At 39.0% G+C, this 21,954-nt stretch overlaps 2 protein-coding genes across 4 annotated transcripts in view; both read right to left on the reverse strand.

Annotated features, from left to right (window-relative positions):
* Positions 1-13,350, reverse strand: part of BTBD10 (BTB domain containing 10) — a 29,879-nt gene extending 16,529 nt beyond the window's left edge. For 2 of the 3 annotated variants that reach the window (XM_080345217.1, XM_080345219.1), the window contains exons 1-2: positions 13,301-13,350; positions 5,885-6,043 (exon numbers count right to left, since the gene is read on the reverse strand). In XM_080345217.1, the coding sequence (XP_080201343.1) occupies positions 5,885-5,985 (101 nt within the window). In that variant the 5' untranslated portion in view covers positions 5,986-6,043; positions 13,301-13,350. The remainder of the gene's footprint in view (positions 1-5,884; positions 6,044-13,300) is intronic. The other variant, XM_080345218.1, reaches the window with a different exon arrangement.
* Positions 13,351-18,432: 5,082 nt separating this feature from the next.
* On the reverse strand, positions 18,433-20,023 carry PTH (parathyroid hormone; the record flags this gene model as incomplete). Its single annotated transcript, XM_080345534.1, has 2 exons — positions 18,433-19,154; positions 19,938-20,023. The coding sequence occupies 2 exons, from the start codon at positions 20,021-20,023 to the stop codon at positions 18,881-18,883; spliced, it is 360 nt and encodes a 119-aa protein (XP_080201660.1). The 3' UTR covers positions 18,433-18,880.
* Positions 20,024-21,954: the final 1,931 nt, after the last annotated feature.

Here is a 21,954-nt window from a genome sequence, read left to right on the forward strand (position 1 = left end):
TTTAGACACGGAAGGAAAATTTCTGCTCACACAATTTCAATTATCTGAACCAGTGAATTTTCTCCCGTTTTTAGGGCCCTGCGAGGGTTCACACAACTACCCTCCCCATGCCTCAGGGGTAAAATAACCATCAGAGTCTTGTAAGCCTTTTCTTCCCTTCAAAATAAGCCATGGAAGACATAGCTATAATAAACAGTACAGAAAGGACACTAAAAACCTCCTGTCTCAAGCACTTCTCTGCCTCCAATAGAAGAGTCCCCCAGCAGCAGCAGAACTGTGAGTGCACCCAGGTTCTTTCAGCACTGGTTGCCTGTACAGGGTCTTTTCTCCATAGCAGAATTAGCAGGGTTTGTTCTCCTTCACTCCTATTTCAGGTGGAAATAACATGCCATGGATGGATCAGCTCCTGATTCCCACAAAGCTACTCCTCAAGCCAGGACGTGCATCCATGAAAATCTTGTAGAAGCCTGGTCCAGCAGTCATGCTTAACTTGGGGCCCAAGCTTCAGTAAGGAAGCAATTAGAAAGAATTCTCGTTGCTTAATTTGGGGAATGCTGCAGGATCTTCCCTCAGCTCAACACAGCAACTATGTGAACACTTTCCTCCTTCAAAATTCTTAAATATTCACATAATTTTGGTCTTCAGTGGGCTCTCTCATGCATGAGTAATATATTTTGTAACAATTCAGTTCCACTTCAGGAATGGAAAAACCAACAAAATCTCATGAGTGTTCAGTTGCTGAAGGGATGTTTCAAGCAGCAAAGAATTCACCTTTAGGTGGGTACACATTCACACCTTATGACTTCTGTCACACTACTCAAATACACAACCTCCATAAAAGAACACTGGTTGCCTTTATTTATATACCAATTCCTACTCCATTTTCAAAACGCGATGTTAGGTAAAAATCAAAGATGGAGAAACTCAGAAGCATTTTCTCCTTGCAACTGGAAAGTACCTTCATCTATTAAAAACTAGCTTTGGAAGTCCAAATTCAAAAGAACTGGGTGTAAGCACTTACTGAACCTGTATCTAGCCATTATCGTTTCTACTCTCGGAGCAGAAAGGAGCAGACAGCAATGCATAAAAGACTGGTCCATAAGAATTCTAGGACATAACAGTTCTGAGCGTAATAGCTTCACCTCTAAAGTGCTTTGTATTTTAATTTAAAGTCAAGGTCTGCTCAGGTTTTCCATGATGCCAAAGTCCACCACAAATAATACCTGATGATACTTGGAAAAGGTCCTTCACATGCTGGAGAAGTTCAAGAGGATTTAGTGTGTGCTTCTGCACAGAAAGTCACTGAGGCTTCCTTCTCAGCAATGAGAGTTCACAAGCAGTGAGTGTTCACAGAAATGAAGGATGTCAAAAAGGAAGGAAGAAAAAAACCCACAACCACACCTCAACTGTTTAAGACCACTCACTATACCTTAGAAACCTTACAAAAAATTGGCAGACTGATGTTTTTGAAAGCCATCACTGAGTGCAGCCCATTTTTCAAGATTCCGAGAACTAGCCCATCTCAGTTTCTTCTAAGGGCTTCACATCCTGGTGCCAGTAAAATCTAGATGAAGAGATCTTGATCTGGCAATACCACATTGCAATCAAGAGCAGGCATGTTTGCAGTTAACTTAAAGCAGATGATGCACGGTAATTCACAGACTATGACCTGAGCCTGTGATGAAAATAGGCCTAATTATTTTCATGTCATACACTGTGTAGGTCTGTCTCATCCTATAAAATGTTCAACTGCAGAGATCCAGTTTACTAGAAATAAAACCCATCCTGCAGTGAAAAACGGATTATACATTCTGATATCATTCCAAAGATGAGAAAAGGACCCTTCTGGGGATGCTTCGTGTATTTACAAAATGCTGAGGCAAGTGGCACATCCATTCATAACCCATGAATGCATCCTCCCAGCATGCAAAAATAATATTAGGAGAAAAAAGCCTCAGTATTCAGCATCTGCACAATAACTTGGCACATATGGAAAATTTTTCAAAGTGGTGGAAGATTTTTCAAAGATGCAAGAGGTTCAAGAGTCATTACAACCGAATCACAGCACAGCCACATTTTGCTCATTAATGCAGTACAGCAGGCAGCACTTTGAATCTAACACCATCTAAATAGAATGAACAAACAAAGAACTATCAATGGGACTAAAACAGAAGCAGATTTAGAAAATTAAATCCAGGACAAATCTTCAGGAAGAGGCAAATTTAAGCCACAGATTTTTCCCTGCAACTTCAGAGAAAGCACTTAATACAACAGAATTAGAACTGAAGTCCTCCAACAACAAAACTATAGCACTATAGAGAAATTACATGTGTGAAAGTAATAACAAATGAGAAATTAAATAGAAAATACATAACAGCAATATTTAATAATGAAAATATTAATTCAGAGACTATTTACTTGAAAGTTACCACCATTTAGTCAATATATGGCTCCTGAAAGTTTTCTTCCATCTTATTCAGGTACTTAAATAAAAAGCATCTCAAAGATTTTTGCAATAGCTTGGACAAACAAGCCAGTTTGTATCATTAGTTACAGTCAGCTATAACACCATATAAGTTCATCTTGTCAGACTCTCTAGATTCTTAACCGGGATCATTTGCATTCTAATTTTTGTCCTTATTTTCTGAATATCTTCCTTCTGAATTTTCCATTACATTGCCCATCTGAGAACAAGTAAGAAAGAGAGAAAATGGTACAACTTGCCAGAGGTTTCAAAAATTGGAGACTCACCAAACTAGAAAAAGATATAATGCTAACCTGTCTTAACTGTTCGATATATGCATTCCCCTTGGCTAGCTTTGCCACACGTCCTTTACTTCAAACAGCCAGCACAGTGAGGGGAGCTCAGTCCTGCAGCTATCCTTGCTGCCATAAGCCTTATACACAGGACAGCTCAAAGTCCTAGATTATGTTTTCTATGAGTCTAGAAAATTATCTAAGCTATTTTAAGAATGTTAAGGCTTGAGGATTAAACGCTCCACAGCACCAAGAAGTGACAAGCTAAGCATCTATCTTAAACATTACTCCCCTGTTGAGATTTATTTTAAAGTTCTTATTTCACCATTACACTTTCAAACCTGAAGGTGTTCTTTTTTTCTTATCTTAACAAGGTATATTATGAAAGTGCAAGACAAATAAAACTGAAGTGCTCAAACTTCTTAAAAAAGCAGTTCCCTTCAAGTTCTATCATTAAAACTTGTGTCTCAAAGGATTTTTCCCCTCACAATGCATTTTTCACACAGGTTTTCACTTGTCTGGAGAAAAAGTGTCAATGAAATAAAAAATTGTAGTAATATGTCTGAATTCAGCCACCCAAAATCCAATTATTTTGTTTAGGCTTTTGAATAAAGTACACTATTTTCCAATAATCGGATTCTCTGAAGTAATCAAGTATCTCAAAGGAACAAGGTAACAAAATCTTTCTCCTTGATGTATTCCTTATTCTATTGTGACCTCAAACTATTAGTTGGATTCTCATTCTCAAATACTTCCAAAATGGGTCTTCATCATTTGGAAAAAAAAACCAAACATATATATGTATATATATATATGTCAGATGTTAGCTTGAATACTGTATCCCTACCATAAACATGAAAAGCTTCCATAAAATACTGGTTGTTCAGCATTTTATTGGAAACACAAATTGTGTTTTGCCAGAAATACATCCAATTTCACTGCAATTATTTCAGAGGGATAGATTTCATACCTTCTGATATGTGAACCTCGAATTCAGATTGTACAAAGTGATCAACAGCAGCCGTTCTGAAAGGCATAGGCCATAGACTTTCTCGAGTTAGCTCCTGTCTGCATCAAATAATCTTTTCATTTAAAGATTTCCACAAAACAGATAATCTGCAACAGATCACACATGGCAAGACATGTGGACTGTTTCTCTAGACTGGATTTACCTGGCTTCAGCTTCCAGATACTACACTTTATTACAAATGTGCCAGCTGACTAAAGTTCAACATGATAATGCTGATTCTGATCAAGATGTTGTTATTTGAACTTGGAGTCTTCCCTGTCTCAGAAGATATTTAGTAACTTCTATGGCTTCAGAATCCCCTCTAATCAAAATCTTCTGCTGAACTGCTGATACCAGCCTTACAATAACTTCACTATACATCAGCAGCTGCATCCCTGGAAGGGTTTAAAAGACATATGGATGAGGTTCTTAGGGACATGGTTTAGTGACAGAGTTAGGTTATGGTTGGACTTGATGATCTTAAGGGTCTCTTCCAACCAAAATTATTCTATGATTAGCACTTTTGTCTGAATCACGTTAGTGGAGGCTTATGTTCAATTGCCTGCCCACTGAGGCAGAGTTCCTTACAGTGCCAACACTACCAATGATCGTGCTGATGTAGCCTACAAAAAAGGCCTGCATTCTTTGTTCCAAAATGCTTAACTTGGTCATTTAGTCGAAGAAGGCATGGTTATTTACACCCAGTCTATCAAACTACTCAGATCACATGCTATTAACAAGTCCTTTTCAGTATTTAACACTCCCCATCATGGGTTATCTGCATCAATATCAATTTTAGGTTTTATTCCAGATCACCAGTCACAGGAGGCAGCACGGGACAAGAGATGAACCACATGAACTGGACTCAGCAATGAATGACCCATTTACAATTACACCCCGAGACCTGGCAGCAAATAGTCCTCAACTCGCATATACTGCCCTATTATATCTATATTGTTCATTTGCTGATACTCCACCACATTTTTATCCTAAATAAGCAGCACAGATAAAACACTTACCAGACACCATCATCTTAAAAACATCAGCTGTACAAAGCTATAATCCACGAGCCTCTACTGACCAGCAGCACCAGCCACCCTCTTCAGTTCTGTGTTAATCATTCCATTATTCACATCACAGACAGCCCCATAATTACATGGGTCTCCCTGTGAGCCTTTTAATTATTGGTGCATTCTTTTTTCCTGCCCTCTTGGATGTGTCTCAATTATCCAAGATTTAATGACAGGAAAATAACCCACAATATTAACTGCCCATAGGATACTTTGGGCAGCACTTGAGTCCAGTTTATCTAAATATATGCAATAAAAATCTGAATTAAGTTGCTGTTATTGAATGTGGTCCTTAGCTTTTTTCCTACCATCTTGTAAGTAGGAAAGCTTAAATCACTAACAATTTTAGCTAGCTAACAGAGATGGTTTAGTTATATTTAGCACTCCTAAAAGGGCAAAGTACTTGGAAAATACACAGCTATTCGGATGCTTTTATGTATTTCCAGCAACATGCTTCTTCACATACATTTCCTAGGTGACTAACTGCTTTGCTTAGTTTATTTTTGTACACTGTATGCTGGAAAAACAGCTTCATAATGTCTTCAAATTAAGAAGCATTTTAAAAATAAAAAAACATCATTACAGTGAGGGATGCAGACAAAAGCAAAATCTGGCACACAGGTTTACAAAGAAAGTTGTATAGAGTGTGATACTTGCATGCAAGCAACTATTAGCACCATGAACAAGTTGCACATGTTTTCTGTACACTAATTAACAGAGTACCAACAACTGAAAAATGATGAACAGGAAGTAAAACCTAGTAAGCAACCCCCCAAAAATCAGATATTAGCCACTCAACTGGTGTCTTGTTACGTACACAAGGTATTTGGACTTTATATATTAAAAAAAAAAAAAACTAAAATACCACCCCTGGCAAGACAAATCTAAGCACAGGTTAGGGAAGCTGACAAATCAGTCAGGTTAGAAAATATCTTTGAAAAAGAACTACAAAATTTATGACAGGACTTGCCACAACCAGATACAGTAGCCTTTAGAATGGACTTGTCTTGGAGTTTTTGAGATGCAAAAGATGGTACATAGCACCTACCTTGAATGTTTACAAAGTTTACGAGGTCTATTATGCAATTTCCGATCCCAATTCTCTGGATCACTGGAGTTACTGTCATAAGGATGAGGCCGTCCTGCCATTCCACTGCCAGCTTCCTCACACTACTGCTCTGAAAAGCATACATGCAGCACTCTCAACCTACATTAAGAGAGCAGTGTTTACCTTTAAGTAATGCCACACAGAAAAAAAAAGACATGCAGAATTTAGTGTTATTAGGTTGTTTTTTAAATAAAGATTATAGAAAAAAGGACATATTGAAGCACAACTTCTAAATTGCATGACAATTTTCTAGACATTTTGCTGATACCTGCACTAAAAAGATTATTTTGTTATAAGAACGTTGGCAGACAAGCTCAATTCTGCCACAATTTATTTCACTGTGTCCAAACAGAAAAGTCACTGGTTATAAAACACAAGGCAAACACATCATAATTTTCATTCAAATGGATAAAGTTAATTCGAAAAAAATCCCAACTGTAGAAGAGAGACCAACAGTTTTACAATCTGAATGCCTGCCCAAGAGGAAAACAGAATTAAGAATAACAAACAGTTATATCTGAGGCCTTACTCCAAAATGGAATCAACATCAATCCTTAGAAACACTCAATGTAGTCCAATTTCACCGAATTTTGCAGAAAATTCACAAAAATTTAACAGAAAAATATACATTAGAAACCTACCCCTCCTTGACTGGGATCTGATTTTATGTTCAACTTCCACTAAAATTCACTCATACATAAAATAACCTTGTGACTGTCAATAAAGACAGCAAACTTTAAAACCACTGGAATTCAAGTCATACTTATAATTGACACTTGTGTCAAGAGAGTTGTACAGTTCAGAATGACCTGGTTACAAAAATAAAAAGTGAACAGCTGATGATTTTACAGCATCTGGAAAAAAATTGAATTACAGATAGATAAGCCTACTAAGTAATGGAAAGATAAGTCTACTATGTTGCTCCAAATTTTTAAGCTAAATATTTTAGAAAAATCATATCCTCCCCCCTTTATTATGTTTCCATTACATCTGACGAAACTTATCCTTTTTGGAAGTGAGTCCCAAAGGAATTGAGACTTCTCAAATAAAAAGTCCCTCTAGTCATGGAAAATAGATAAATTTAGACTCTCTTAGCTAAATTTAGACACAAAAAATTTTTATGACAGGGGAACAGTAGAGAACAAGCTTCTTAAAAACATTAGTTGTGAATCAGTTTTTCTTTCTTGTTCAGTTCATACAAAGGAAACAGATTTTAAAACAACTATACAATCTCCACCACAGCACTGGGGTTTTTTCCTGTTGTGTTTTTATATAATTAAGCATACTTTGATTGGAAGACTCGTATGGTTAAATGTCCATACAGAGTCAGGAAAGGAAAACAAAACAAAACATTTTCTTTAAAATTACAGGAAATACTCGACTGTCTCATGAAAAAAAAAAGGAAAAAAAAGAGCAAAAAGTTCCAATAAGCATTTCATCGTGTATCACCTGGAAATTCAGGTTATAAAAGCACATACAATGTGTGATGATACTACACAACATAGAAGGTTATAGGATTTACACATTTTTATCAGGCATGTTTAGATGGTTAACAAGGAGAAACCTACAACTTATTTCAGAACAGAAAATTATTACTAAGGAGAGAAGGGGTTTATAAATCCAGTTGTGAGTTACTTCAGCAGCATGCAGAACTTAGGTGTAATATGACATAGTATTTTCAGACACAAGCCATACAAAAACAAAGACGTCTTTTATCCTGAATTGAAACAAATTGTATTCATTAGATTGAGTCACTCCAGCAAGATACTCAGCGAGTCTTACTACTCATAGCAACAACATGGTTTAGAACAAAAAGCCAAGACCAGCAACCTCACAGGGCAACATCACAGCTCCCATTCTGCAATTGCTCCCAGCTACTGATCACCGCAGGCTCCCGCTTGACCTCCCTTATTAGCTGAAACACCACAGTGACAGGTTCATTTAGCACCACATGTTTCTTCTCAAGCTTTTGTTCGTTTCCATAAATTCTCTGTTCCCTTTAAAGCCATCTAACAGACTTATAAACACTTCATTCTCTCAGGTAAGGACTAAAGCAGGTGCCTTATCAGAAACAGGTTGTCATCCAGAAGCTAGTTCTTATTCTTTCCATTGAAGCAGGACATCAGTATTTGAATTTAGCTTCTGCATTAGAAAAACGTGTAAGAGCAGCTGTTTTTACAAGAATGGCAGCTGAAAAGACAATTTAAAATCACTTTCTTACATTGTCTCATGATTTCTGCCTTCTCCCTGTCTGTCATTTAACGTGACAGATTCAACAGGAGCATATAGGTTCACACACACATCAAAGAAAATATTGGTTTAAGTTAAGATCAGTTCCTCTGCAGCTACAGGCTTAAGCCATCACAAACAGTGGATGACAGACACAGAAGGACAGACACAAACAAATGGGACTGCTTCTCATGAACAACAGTATCCCTATAGCATTGAGGAACCCCAGCAGTTTCACTGAGGAGGCACCAGATGGGCACACGGCTCTGAACCTGAGCAGAATTATCAAAGTATCCAAAGCCACATCTTGTGAAACGTCTAATCCAGTTCCAAGAACTTGCGAACCAGAAACAGTCTGCCCTCCATCCTCTGCCCAGTAACACTTCCCTAAGAAACAACTGGCTGTAACACAGCCATGTTTTTTTCCTTCTTGACCATTGTTGATAGCACTTTTGCACTGATTATAAAAAAAAAAATGTACTAATTAATTTCATTGCAGGTTTTAACACATCTGTAAGATAATAAATAATATTTTTGACACTTTCCTCTATCGAGAATATAAATTTCCAATTAGCAAATGCTGTATAAATGCTGTAAAGTAACTAACTAGTACTTCTGATTAATTTCTAAACACTTCTGTGAATCCACTTTTTTTCTGCAATAGAACTGTGGTTCAAATGTTTCTATTTATTTTGTTTTGGCATGGACTCACACTGTTGGCAATAAAGAGAGCATTTTTCATGGAACTTCCTGGCCTTGCACATAAAACAAAAAGAATATAAGAGTACACATCCCTGAATACTATTCAGTGTCTCCTGTGAAATCAAGGAACTGCACCAGAAATGTTAGTAAGGGCAAAAAGTCACTGGCAGCACATGAAATTAAAAAAACAAAACAAACAAACAAAAAACCCCCCAAAAAACAAACAAAAAACCCACACACACAAAAACCCCCCAAAAAACAGAACAAAAAAACCCAACAAATCGAAATATCCTTTGTAGATCATAAACCACTGTCATACTGGCCAAACTGACTGCCATTCTAATTTGCTAATAAGCACTTCCCCAGGTGTAAAGAATGACTTCTCACTCCTCTGTAGAAAGCAAATGTTCTAGAGAATTAGCACAGGGAATAACCATGTAAAATAGAAAAATCAGGAAGCAGACTTTAATTTTCAAAGCTTTCAACACAGACACCTAGAACACTTCGGATTTGCTAACATCAGCGCGACGCCAGAATCATTGCTAATTTATGAAAGTTGTAGGCTACTGAAATACAGGGGAATTGTAAAGACAGACACCCAGTGGATTTGGGAAGCCAATACTCTGTGATAGAGCCACCCCAGGCATTGCAAAATACAGCAATTAGCGTGTTTACACTACTTGAAGAGCTCATGAAAAGATGCATCACACACTAACTTGTGATACCTGTAGAACAAATTATGTTAAATAATATTTAAAGCTTATTCAGTTCTGTGCCGTGACAAAATGTAATGCACAAAAGATGCACAGCAGATTAAACAAGATTTAGACAACATTAGATGCAGGACAGAAGTGGACACACACTTTTGAGAGATGCAGGACTTGCGCTCTTCAAGGTATTGCAGGTGAGGAAAAAAGTGTTCTTTGGAAATCCTTCAGGAAAGAAATACAGCCAATCTCAATCAATACCAATACGTTTCAAGCCAGCCAGTCATGCTATATTTATTGAGAATACCTGTAAGGCTGAAAAGCTCTTGAGTCTTACTAAAAATATTATTAAAATCGCCTGAAGTTTTGAGGTAGAGGCACAAGACGTCATCTTCTGAACACCAGCTCATCAGGTGGAACAAAGAACTGATTGGACCCGCTGCCAGTACAGAAGACAACATGCAGATAACTAATACATGACACTTCAGGCAGCTAGTCAGCTTTAAGCCTTGGTCAGAAGCTTTTCCTAAAGCAGGACAGGTTCCAGAAGCTCATTGGCCCTAACCTGCTTCATCAGTGAAATACACTGTAAAGGTGAACCAGGATAATCAGAAAGATCCAACAGGCAAGTAACCAGCTGGGACAAATCCTGGCATTAGTTGTGCCAGAGAAACTGGAAGATTCAGATTATTTAGGCTTTCTGTAAGGGATGACAGTCTGCTGTTTGCTGCCTCTAGTCAAAGCACAAAAGCAGCAACAACAAAAACTAACTTAGAAGTAAGAATTACTGGGAATGCAAGCACAGTAACATTACATCCTAATTAGGAAATAGAGTTCAAAGTACACATGCTCACAATGCAAACACCACATATCATGGAAATCCATACCTGCCAAGTGAGTTTCTTGCAAACTAGTGCAAACACCAGCCACTAGTCAGCCACATAAAGTAATTTTATAAATTATTGTCATTGAACTGTTATCAAACAGAAGCTGATTAAAGCATAGCTAAGAAACATCTTTTGCAATACAGTCTTAACATTAACACAGTAGGTCAGGACTGAAGCTTCTCTTAATGAGTAAGAAAGAAAATTAAAATTGAGCAGTCAAGTCACATGAAGCTGATGATATTCCTATTTCTATAGCACCATGAGCAACAGAGATCCAGTGACTATCTTGCAAGCTTTAACTTTACAATTCCTAAAAGGAATATGACAGTAAAACACCTATCCAATACCAGAAGCCTAAAAAGCAGGAGGCAGGTGATTCCGAACTTGCCTAGTGTATTCAGATTCATTGTGTGAAATAAGCCCAGGTCTATCTGTGAGCAGCTCAGTGCATTGAGCAACTTCTCTCACAAAAGCAGAATTGTGGTTATCACTGCAGGAAGAAAGGAACAGAACCTAACTTCTTGTAGTCATTACCAGCCCCATCCTGTGTGGCCCACCAACATAAAATGGAAAGTACACAGATGTATGGCTTCATAACAATCACCATCAGTGACAAGATAAATAGCATGAAACAGTATCAGGGAGATTTATTGAAGAAATAAGCAAGGTCCATACTCATGGTTGTACTCAGCAGTAACAACAAGAAAATCCCAAATAACTTCTCACATTTTAAATCAATTATAAAATAGCTTTTGATTTTATACATATTTTCAAGAGATACACATTTTTACTGACAAGTAACAGCACCAGGTCAAGATTGAAGCAACACTGCTGTAGGAAAGCTGTGCTGAAAGAAACTAGCACAAGATTTTGATTTTTGCGTGTGCATACAGGACAAAACAGACTCAATCGCAAATCTACAAAAGCACAGAGTTTATAACAAAGCAACAGAAAGACCAAATGCAATGACATTTGTGAGTAATTTAATAAGCAGTGACATACACACCACATCAACTGTTTACCATTTTCAAATGCAATAAATACTAAAAGGAAAATGGGGCTCCAAGAAGGAATTGAATGTGTGGTACAAGAGTTGCTTTAACTTTTCTTTCTTAACCCCCAGTTTTCCTGGCATTAACACACTGGGCAAAAGCACACATACAAACACAGGCTGAAAGAAACTCGTAAGAACAGTCCCAAACAGCATCATCAGTAGACAGCAATGATGACCACAGGCAGGATGTAATAAACTATACTGAGTTTGAAACAGAAATGGGACAAATAGAGAGGTAACATGCAACGGCATTTGGCAGGAGATGTATGTGTCTTACTAGAAATAAAAAAATCTGTGATGTTTTGCAAGAAAGAGACCTAGTCAAAGACAAATCCACACTGACAGACCTGCAAAACAAATACAGTTAAGACAGTCTTCCTTAACTTAAAAAAAAAAAAAAAAGAAAAAAAATCCCAAAATTAGCCAGTTCCTTTTGACCATACTTGTGTTCAAGCTGTATGAATTCAAAGTAACCTACACAAGATGATGTAGAGACAGATTTTCAGTTCAGACAAAAGAAAACAAGTGTGAACTATCAGGTTATGAACTGTGAATAGTGTGAAGTTGATAATTTAATGGTATTTCTGGATCATCTAATTCAATAGCAAACTGAAGAGTGAAAGACAGGGTCTTCCAGGGAAAGGATCACCAAAGCTGAAGCAACAGCTGAGATAAGTACTCTTTAAATGAATCACTGAAAATGATTCATGAAGAAAAAAAGGCAAACAAAAATAACAAGAACAGAAGATGACAGTTGAAAGGCTACCAAGAAGACAGGTTTTAATCATGTACTTCAATCTGTAAGAGGTAGCCAACAATAAAGAACAAAAAGATGCAATGCTCAACCACTGCTTTGGACAAAGAAGCCGGACAAGTGACAGAGAAAAACCTGGAAAAGGTCTGTGATGGAGCTGGATCCAAATTCTGAAAGAAAAAAGTTCTAAAGTGGTATGTGTGGTGGGATCAGAGAAGAAACATGCAGAAGCAACAGCCAGAAGTAGAAGTAAATTTAAAGAAAAAAAAGGCAATGATAGGCAACTGAAATGCATAATTGTACTATGGCAGATTTACCATACAAGGAATTGATATTTTCTGCAAATAAAATATGGTTATGAGGAAAAAAGAAGTTTTTATAAAGATATTTCACTCATTATGAAATCATTTGTGTAGGTAAATCAATGCTCGGGGATTATGCCAAACCTGTCTGCTCAGGCATTCTCTGACAGCTGTCAGGCAGTCCCGAGCAACAACATTTCCAAAGCAGCCCTCGCAGCAGTTGCAAGCTTTACCCATAGACATTACACGGTTAAAACGAGTAATTGAAGTAGCATTCAGCCTACTCTTGCACCGCACGTAACAGAGTTACCAAGGCACACCGACGTGAGGAGGCGTGCTCTAACCACGCTTTTAAAGTGTCAAAGCTTCAGCTTCTCAGGCGACAGGGACACCGGGCAAGGCCCGCGGGCAGATGTGCCTCAGGAAGCCGCCTCCAGCGCTCCCTCACGGACCCTCACGGGGGCAGAGGCCGCCGCCGCTCGCCTGGGCCGGCAGCCGGGTAGAGCCGCGGACGGGCCGGCCTCCCGCAAGCCCTGAGGGGGGCAGCTCAATAGCCGGGCCAGGGAACGCCGCCGCCCGCCCGCACGCCGCAACGGCCCTGGCGGCGGGGGAGCGGCCCGGCAGCCCCCGCACGGAGCCTCCGCGGAGCGGCGTCGCCCGCAACCCGACAGTGCCCGGCCCTCCGACCCTCAGCCGGCCCTCCGGCCCCACTGCCACTTACCCGCGCGGCGCCGCGGCCGAGCTCCCGTGTCCCGCCGCCACCGCCGCCGCTGCGCCCGGGCCCGGCAAACCGCCTCTCGCGAGAGCCGCCCCGCGCGCAGGGGAGGAAAAGGCGGCGGCGCCGAGATCTCACGAGACTTGCGGGGCAGGGGGGCGGAGCGAGGCGGGGCGCGAGGCGATGCCGTTGCCAGGGGCGGGCCGGCGGTTGCTGGGTGTGGCCGCCGCGGGGCCCAGCGCTGTCCCGCAGGGAGCCGCCGCGGGCTGTGCGGGCAAACGGGCGGAGCCTGCGCCGACGGTGGAGCCTGCCGGTCTGAGGGCCTGAGAGGCGGTGCTGGAGAGCGAGCGCCGCCCGCCGGCGGGAAGGTAACGGGGGAAAGATGAGGCGAGCTGTCCCATACGGAGCTACAGCGCCTGGTGGTGACTGGGCCTGTGCGCTGGAGCCCTGTCAGTGTTCACACACAGGTGTTCTGAGGAACAGCCGTTACCGGCTGCACACGGCAGCACGTCCCCAGCACCCAGACCTGGCCCTGTTGTCCGGGTGTCCCTGCCCGGCACAGAGGAAAAAGCCAAAGAAGGGTATCATACGGTTTAGCAAGACGAGCTGACATCTTTGCTATCTCAACCTTCATCATAAAACTGATTCCTGATTTAAATTAGATATATAAATTTAGGTGTGTACTGCTCTATAAGGTATATAGAGTCTGTGTAATCTGAAATCTATATAGGAATATAATTGGTGAATGTGGCTTATACCTCCACAAAACTATCATGTCCCACATTATTGGCAAGTTCAGTGCACTGAAGTGTGGCGGTTGTGAGGATGGCACTCAAGCCCTTTGCACTCCTCATGGGGAAAGAATAAAATGATACTAAGTCACAACTCAAATCTGAAGACAGCATTTGCCTCTTTTCTAAGATATTTTCTTGGTTGCCGTTCTCTTCTTTAAGGCAACTGACAACAGAACCTGATGGAATGGCAGGAAGATGTGCCAGGGGAGGTTTAGGTTGGACATTAGGAAAAGGTTCTTCACCCAGAGGGTGGTGGAGCACTGGAACAGGCTCCCCAGGGAGGTGTCACAGCCCCAAGCCTGACAGTGTTCAAGAAGAGACTGGACAACACCCTCAGACACACGGTGTGAACTGTGGGGTTGTCATGTGCGGGGACAGAGTTGGACTTGGTGCTCCTTGTGGGTCCCTTCCAACTTCAGACATTCTGTGATTTCTATTATTTCTATAGCATCATTATTAAATACAGGCAGATGTTAACTCCCATATCAGGTGAAAGGACTGTAGAAGACTAAACAAGAAGTATATTGAAGTAAATTGGAATAAGTGGAGAGTCTGGGAAGAGGAGGGGAAGGAGCAAATCTCTGCACAAACTTTTGCATGCTTATCTGTTCTCCTTTGTGCACCATGGGAAACCAGTCTTGTTGCACAGGGGATATTTTGGGGCTACACCACTGTGAAGATCAACTGCCATGTATGAGGTCTTCTCAGCATCTTATAAAATCCTATTCTAAGCCACTGTTGGAGTAGAACTCCCAGGGAAAACATGCAGATAGACGGGAACATGAACCTATATTTCTATATGTGAGTATATTCACCTTGAGCAGGGGTTCTGATTTAACCTCCAGTGGAGGAAGCTGACAAATGTTTCTCACAAATTCCAGAGACTGGAACTCTACAGCCAATGTCTTTCATATGCCTTTTATCTATCTTACAGAGTCCTCCTCTTTCAGGGACACCTCAGTGTTAATCTGAAGATTTAGTGAGTGTACATGTCTGGACTTGCCTGATGCATTAGTAGATCTGACTGCTTCAGGCAGAGAATATTAGACAAGTTGTCCACCTTATGCTCACTGGGGAGAGGAGGGAAAGAGGGGGCAAGAGAGCAAGAATTTGCATCTTTGCTATATTGAAAGGCCCCATGAAAGACATAAGCTTTGCAACAATATACAGCAAAACATGAATCTGTTAAACGAATTCTCTTTTCCATCCTTTAACAGTAACCACAGAGATAAACCACACAGTTCTAGAAATCCACTAGCAGAACAATGATGGCCAAGCAGCCTGCACAAAAGCTGTTAGAATGTGCTACTTAGGTGAGGAGTCAGATGTTACGTGATGGTAAACAGTGAGCTGAGCAATATTAAAGAGTGGAGTTTACAGGAGCCAAAGTTAGAAGCAGTTAAGAAAGCTGAAACACTAGCAGTTAAACCACCAGCAGTAGGTGGTTTACAATTTGTCTAGCTTTTATTAGAGTTCTTGTGATTTTGAAGATGGATATTGATATTTGTTTGCTTGTTTCAATGGTGAGTCATGAGTGAGAAACAGGACTGTATTTCTTTTCACTGAGAATTTTATAAAAAATAGATGTATACAATAGATATCCATCTACACAGGATAGGTCTTAAAGGACACAGGTCTTAGCAAAAAAAACCCATCAGACCAGGAAACAAAGTTTTCTGCCTTAAAAGGAAGTATGTGCATAGAAAGCACATTCTTCAAGGAGGAAAGAGGCCTTCTAGAGACACCTCATCTTTGGAGGGCTGATCCCATGGATGTGACGGGATGCAGAGCTGATACTTTTCTAACCTTGTCTCACTATAACAGGGGACATAAGAAGTCGCCTCTGGAAGCCACATGCATGTCTGAGTCTGTTGTGAAGTGCAGGCTCACTTAGTATTTACGTTGTTTACGTGCAAGTACAACACTGGCATAGGCTTAAGGCACGTTCCAGCGCATGTGTGGGAATAGAACTTGAGCATAGCTGAGGGGCACACCACTGTCTCCTCCAGTGACATTGGTTGGAGATGAGATTTTTGTTCATACTAGCTAAAAGATCCATATTAAGTCATGTGCAAGCTCGTTTCTTTGCCTCTGTTTCCTTGTTTTCTTAGAAAGATGGGTAGGCAATACCATTTATCTGTCCATACTGTTGATTCTTAATTTCTTTATCATGCCTCTTTTTATTTATTTCTTTTATGACTGCTGTTGTTACCATTTGTTGTCATATATAAGTGTTTCAGTGGTCCTATTATTTTTTACCAGCCTCTTTCTGGTCTCCTTAATCAGTGAAAGAGAGATGACCAGAATTGCATGTGTTAGTCCAGGTGAAGATAAATCTTTGCAATATATCATGGTATTAAAATATTTTTGTTAATGTCCTCTGCCCTGCTCTGAATATATTCCTGTTTTGATCACTGCTACACTGATCGGAGGCTTAAGCTGAAAAGTCGTAACAAATCTGTTTTCTAGATAGCTACCATCAGTAATTTCATTCAAATTACATCTTGTTTTCTTTTTTTTTTCTAATGGGCATTACCTGGCACTACTTCATCTGCCACTGTCCTGTCTTTAGTTCTTCTGAACGGTCATAGTGTATGTGAGAAAGCAACCATGACTTTAGCTATAAATGAGATAGTGCTGACCATAGTTTGTCTGTGGCCATATTTCTAGCTCAATGGTACATTGTCTGTGATACATTGTCTGTCTCTGACCCTGAGGGCCTTTGTAAGCAATAAATATTTTTTTAATTGTACAGAAAGTTTAAATATTTTTGTAAGCAACTTTCATCTACTGGGTAGCTTAAGATTAGGAAGAAGTTGTATAGATAATGGAATTCTTCATTTAAATCAAAAGGAAACAGTTAATGAATTTAGCGCCTGAAGATTTTACAGTTTCTGCATGTGTGTCATTATTGTAAGGGCAAATAAAAAGGTTTGTGCTAGGTAAACAATTATTGTTTAACTATCAATATGGTTTTGTGTGCAGGAAATACAAAAGGAAAAATAAAAAATTGCTTTCATCTGTATTTTTGTGTTGATATTCCTGTGATAAAATGAAATGTCTTAATGATCTTGCTCCAAATACTAGATTATATCAAAATAGTGACAGGTCAGTCAGTTAGTATGCTTTAAAATAATGTCCAAGAGCTTTTGGTCCACTTTATTTGGCAATACATAAGCGAGACATAGGTACAAAAATGCAGTTTTATTTCTTTAAGTTAGCACAGATGTCTGATAAAAGAATAAATAGAAAGTGCACTTTAAGGCCTCAATAACAGACAAGTGGCATGGAATCCTTGCCTGTGTGTGGGGTGCGCTGATGTGCCCAGGCGCACACCATCTGCTTGCAGCATCAGGGCCTTTACATTAGGAAAAGCATAGCCAAGATTATGAAATACAGTTAACTAGTTGCAAGTACCTTCCTAACCTGCAGCAGATTGCGTTTATATTTGTAATGATTTATGAGTTTTTCTCTAGGTTCCCCAAGGCATGCTAGACATCAAACAAACAAATAAGAAGTGATGTGGGAACAGGCAAATTTGGAGACAGCCACCATTACTCTTACTCTAAAAGCTTTCTTATTAGTCAGAAGTGATTAGGAGTCCTAAGCACATATCTGTACATGTCACTCAATATAATATCCTATTTGCTGGTGTTTTTTTAATTGTTATCATCAAAATTTTCCCATTCATATTTATGTTTGATTATTTTGAACCCTGCTTAGAGTTTAAATGTATTACAGCTAATAGTTCCTCTCACAGGTGTTGATTTCTGCATGTTAATGGTTCTCATTTTGGGGATCTGGCAAACTGAGATCCCAATCCTACAAAAAATTGCATGTGAAAATGAGTAATTTTATTTATGAGAGCCTCTGGTCTCACAAACAAAAATACTTACTCATATGAGGCCTAACACAACATACAGAAATTCAGAGATAGATACTTTACAGGGAGAATGAGGGACAGAAAATAGATATTGCAAGATTTTTGTTGTAATTGTCTGGTATAGAATAATTTCCCAGTTTTATAGTTAGGGCCATGCTTAGATACAGGCTACCATCTCTGCTCCCACTGTTTCTGCATTTAATTATAGGTTGTCATCTTTTGGAGGAGGGAAAGGTAACCAAACCTTCCCTTCATTTTAGTATTTTGCAAAATTTCATTCTTCTTTTCCAAACAGAATTTGTTTTAATTTTATCCCATTGTACTTTAATCTTAAGCTTTGCCTTCCTACTTCCATGTTTTGTGTTTGCACTCTTTAATCCTAAATTATTATCATGCAGCTTTTGCTATGTAATTAATGTTCATCTGATTTTAGGCCTTCCTCTGAAAATAAATGTGGATTTAAATTTACATCTATTCATTAGTACAAAGTTAATCAAAACTTAAGTCAAGGCAAATTGGTGCTCTATTCTGGAGACAGATTCTACTGCATTTATTCATTGTTAGTTAAAAGAACAAGTAGGCCTAGTGATTACATACAAATTAGAGTAAAGCTTGTCTTAAATGATTTTTCAACTTTCTTACTGGTTTGTTTCCTTTTTTTTTTTCTTTTTATGCTGGAATTTTATAAGGTACATTAGCCATTTAAAAGATCCCTCAAAATTAGCAGCAATGGTGGGCTGTAAATATATTTTATTATTTGTTTGTGAAATGTCTAGCTCAATGGAGTTACAATCTTGAGTGGAGCCTTTTATCCTTATTGCAGTTCGAATAAATAATAATAAAATGCCCTACTTGATCAATGATCTACAGACACGTGCTTACTTAGACATAATGCTCTGGCTTTTTTCATTATGGCTTTGTTTTAAAGATTACATCCATGTAAGCTTTGTCCAGATCGATGGATTTCTTCTGCAGTGCTGCCCGCAAGTGCTCAGGGAGCAGCCTGCGACCTCTTATCTCACCCATGACAATATCATCCTTGTTCCGAGGCCTCTGGGTCCTGGCATCCTCAAGGGCACTGTGCACGTCCTGCAGCTTCATCTGAAGCCAGTCCTGTCTCTCCACGGCATGTCGATGCTCTCCAAGATTATGCATTAACTGCATCTCACTCACTGATCTTTTCCTGCTTGAAAGAAAAGCAAAGAAAGAGGCTCATACTGGCCCTTCTTGAATTCTAGATCTTCACTCAAAAACCCAGGTTTGGGAACTTCTGTGAGGTATCGCAATACAGAGCTGTAGAACCTGCCTTTCTTTGTAAGTGATAGAATGACATCTGGAGAAGAGAAGGAGGGTGGATGGTGATTTGCTATTTGTAACAGATAGTGAGATGGCATAAAAATTGGGAAGCAGTCCAGTTTTGTGACATTGACTATATATTTATTATTTATTTTAGTTGTTGTAGATAGATGAGCCTAGGTCATATATAAAAATAGGTAACTAATTAATAAAACTGTGGCATTTATTCAGCTGTAGGTTTTTTGTGAACAGCAGACCTCAGGACGCATGCTTTCCTGTTGACTTGTGTACCAGCACTGATTTATGTCAGTGTCTAAGGGCAAGTTCCAGCTAGATTCTCGCACAGTAAAAATGATGCTCTCCTGTGTGGACCCCCCAAGCATCTAATAAGACATGCAGCTTACCCAATGATATTCTTAAGACAGCACTTACGTGATTTTTCTCCCTCTGCTCAGCTCTCTATTTTCAAAAAATGTTTAAGAACTCAGAGTGTCTGAGATCTCTACAGCCGTACCAAGAGGACAGAATTTGGCCAGCTTGGACAAAAAGTTCAAAAGTGGGGACAGAAGGACTCACATACACACCAAATATACACAGACCAACCAGCCATGTTCTCAATAATGGCTACAGTCATCCTCCAGACTTTGTGAATGTATAATAATGTACTTACATCATTGGTCTTCCATCAGACTTCATAAAAAAGCATATGGCATATAAAATGATTGCAGTCCTGGCCAGATTTTTTATAGAAGTCATTTTGTCTACAAAAATAGAAATGAATACATGTATAAAACTGTATTTCAAGCAATTTCTGTTAACTCCAAAGAAACTTAGTTTAGAAAAAAAGTTGAAGAAAGACATCAGAGAAGTGATTTTGAAAAATATTTTTTTGGATGTGAAATGGGATAGAACAAGGCACTAAATGAAGGATTTATTTCTAATACTGATTTTGTGAACAACTTCCTGTTACTTCATAGCCAATCTGAGAATTTTGGGCAGCCTTAGTTGCTCTGCACCATCATCATATTGGTACCCATCTCTTGGATAATTGCTGAATAGCACCATGTTCTTCCAATACTACTGCTAGTATTACTATTATTTTAAAAAACATTTCTACTTTAGATGCTCCAAGTATGTCGAAATACTTGTATATGGCTATGCAAGTGAAAATTTTTGTGCTTTTACATATTTCTGTTGCATATTCTTTAGAATGAAGAGGCTGACACTTTTCTTGACAATTTTGCATAGAGGCATAACTCTACTGAGTTATGTCATTCCCTATTGAATTACATAGAGAAATCAGAACTGAGCCCCTCATTTTTTTCAGTGATAATCCTGCATTGCCAATATGAATTGCACTTTGCTTTGTGCATCATCAGCAAAACTGCTGCTTGGGATATATTTGAAAAATATTTATTCCTGATGATGCTACAACAGGCAGAAATGACACCGTCCAAATAGCAGTTTCCAGTTTGGATTTTCAGTATTGGCATCCAGAAAAGGCATCTTTTTGTTATAGCTTAAGAAATTTGATACAGAGTAACTGAATCTTAAGGCACATAAAACTTCACAATGCCCTTTTTGCAATGTTTTCTGCAGCTTTACTCTAGGTTTGAAAAGCATTTGTTACATGGTATCTTATGTGACAGTAAGAATGTGGTCCTAGCAGTCCATCTAAACCAGTATTATAAATTCAGGAATTAGATTCACTTGAAGATATTTCTAATTCACTGCCTCAGATTTTTTGATTTCACAGATTTGGTCCAGATAATAGAACAGTTTGATCTTACTAATATTCACTTTATTTTTAAGATAGTCTGAAAATAAACTAATGTAAAAATTAATAAAGAATCAATGATAAGTTTTTCTAGATAAATCTTCTAGAGAACTTGGAAATAAAATAGAGCATACTCACCAGATAGTACCTTAAACAGATTTCTGCTTTGGGTATGTCGGCAGATGGCTGTCTCTTGATGTCAAGTATATTTAAAGACTACTGAATTGGTTTAGTGGACCCCTTAAATGTAACTTTAAAATAGAGCTTCTAAGTAACTTAGACGCCCTTTTATTGTCTCAGTTGATGTCACTCTCAACACACACCCTCCTGACCCTCATGTACCCACCCTCGGATGCTTTTGTTAATTTGGCATTTACAGGGAAAAGAAAAGTCTCAGCAAAAAAAAAAAAGTGTCCTGGGTAGCTGTGAAGAAGTTTGACTTTTAAATTCAGATCCACTATTGCTCATAGATTTGTGCCCAAGATAAGATGATCTCTGAAGCTGTTGGAGGGATTTGGAAAGAAAACTTTGTGTTGGTAAATGCAGGCAGGTAAAACTTAAATTAGGCAGTGAGGTTAGTGATCTACAAATGCAAGATTAAAACAAAATAGTGAAAAACTAGCATCTATAATACTTGTGGGAAATAAGAATAGTCACTTTATGTCAGATACTAGGTTTCTTTGTGAAAGAATATACTGGAAAGGAGCAGAAGCCCTAAGATGACAGAGGATCATGTTTTTAATGAGAAGCTGGTGGTACTGAGAAGTTGTTAAAATACAGTCTTAGACCCTCGCTGTTCTGTTTTACCTATATGTATGAATATCTCTGAATCTCTCAAATGTGCAAGATTAAATGGAGGCATTTGAAGAGGCTGCAATATAAATTTGGACTTATAAATTTTGGAAAAGAA

Source organism: Nesoenas mayeri (genome assembly GCF_963082525.1).
Source record: "Nesoenas mayeri genome assembly, chromosome: 5".
NCBI classification, from domain to species: domain Eukaryota; kingdom Metazoa; phylum Chordata; class Aves; order Columbiformes; family Columbidae; genus Nesoenas; species Nesoenas mayeri.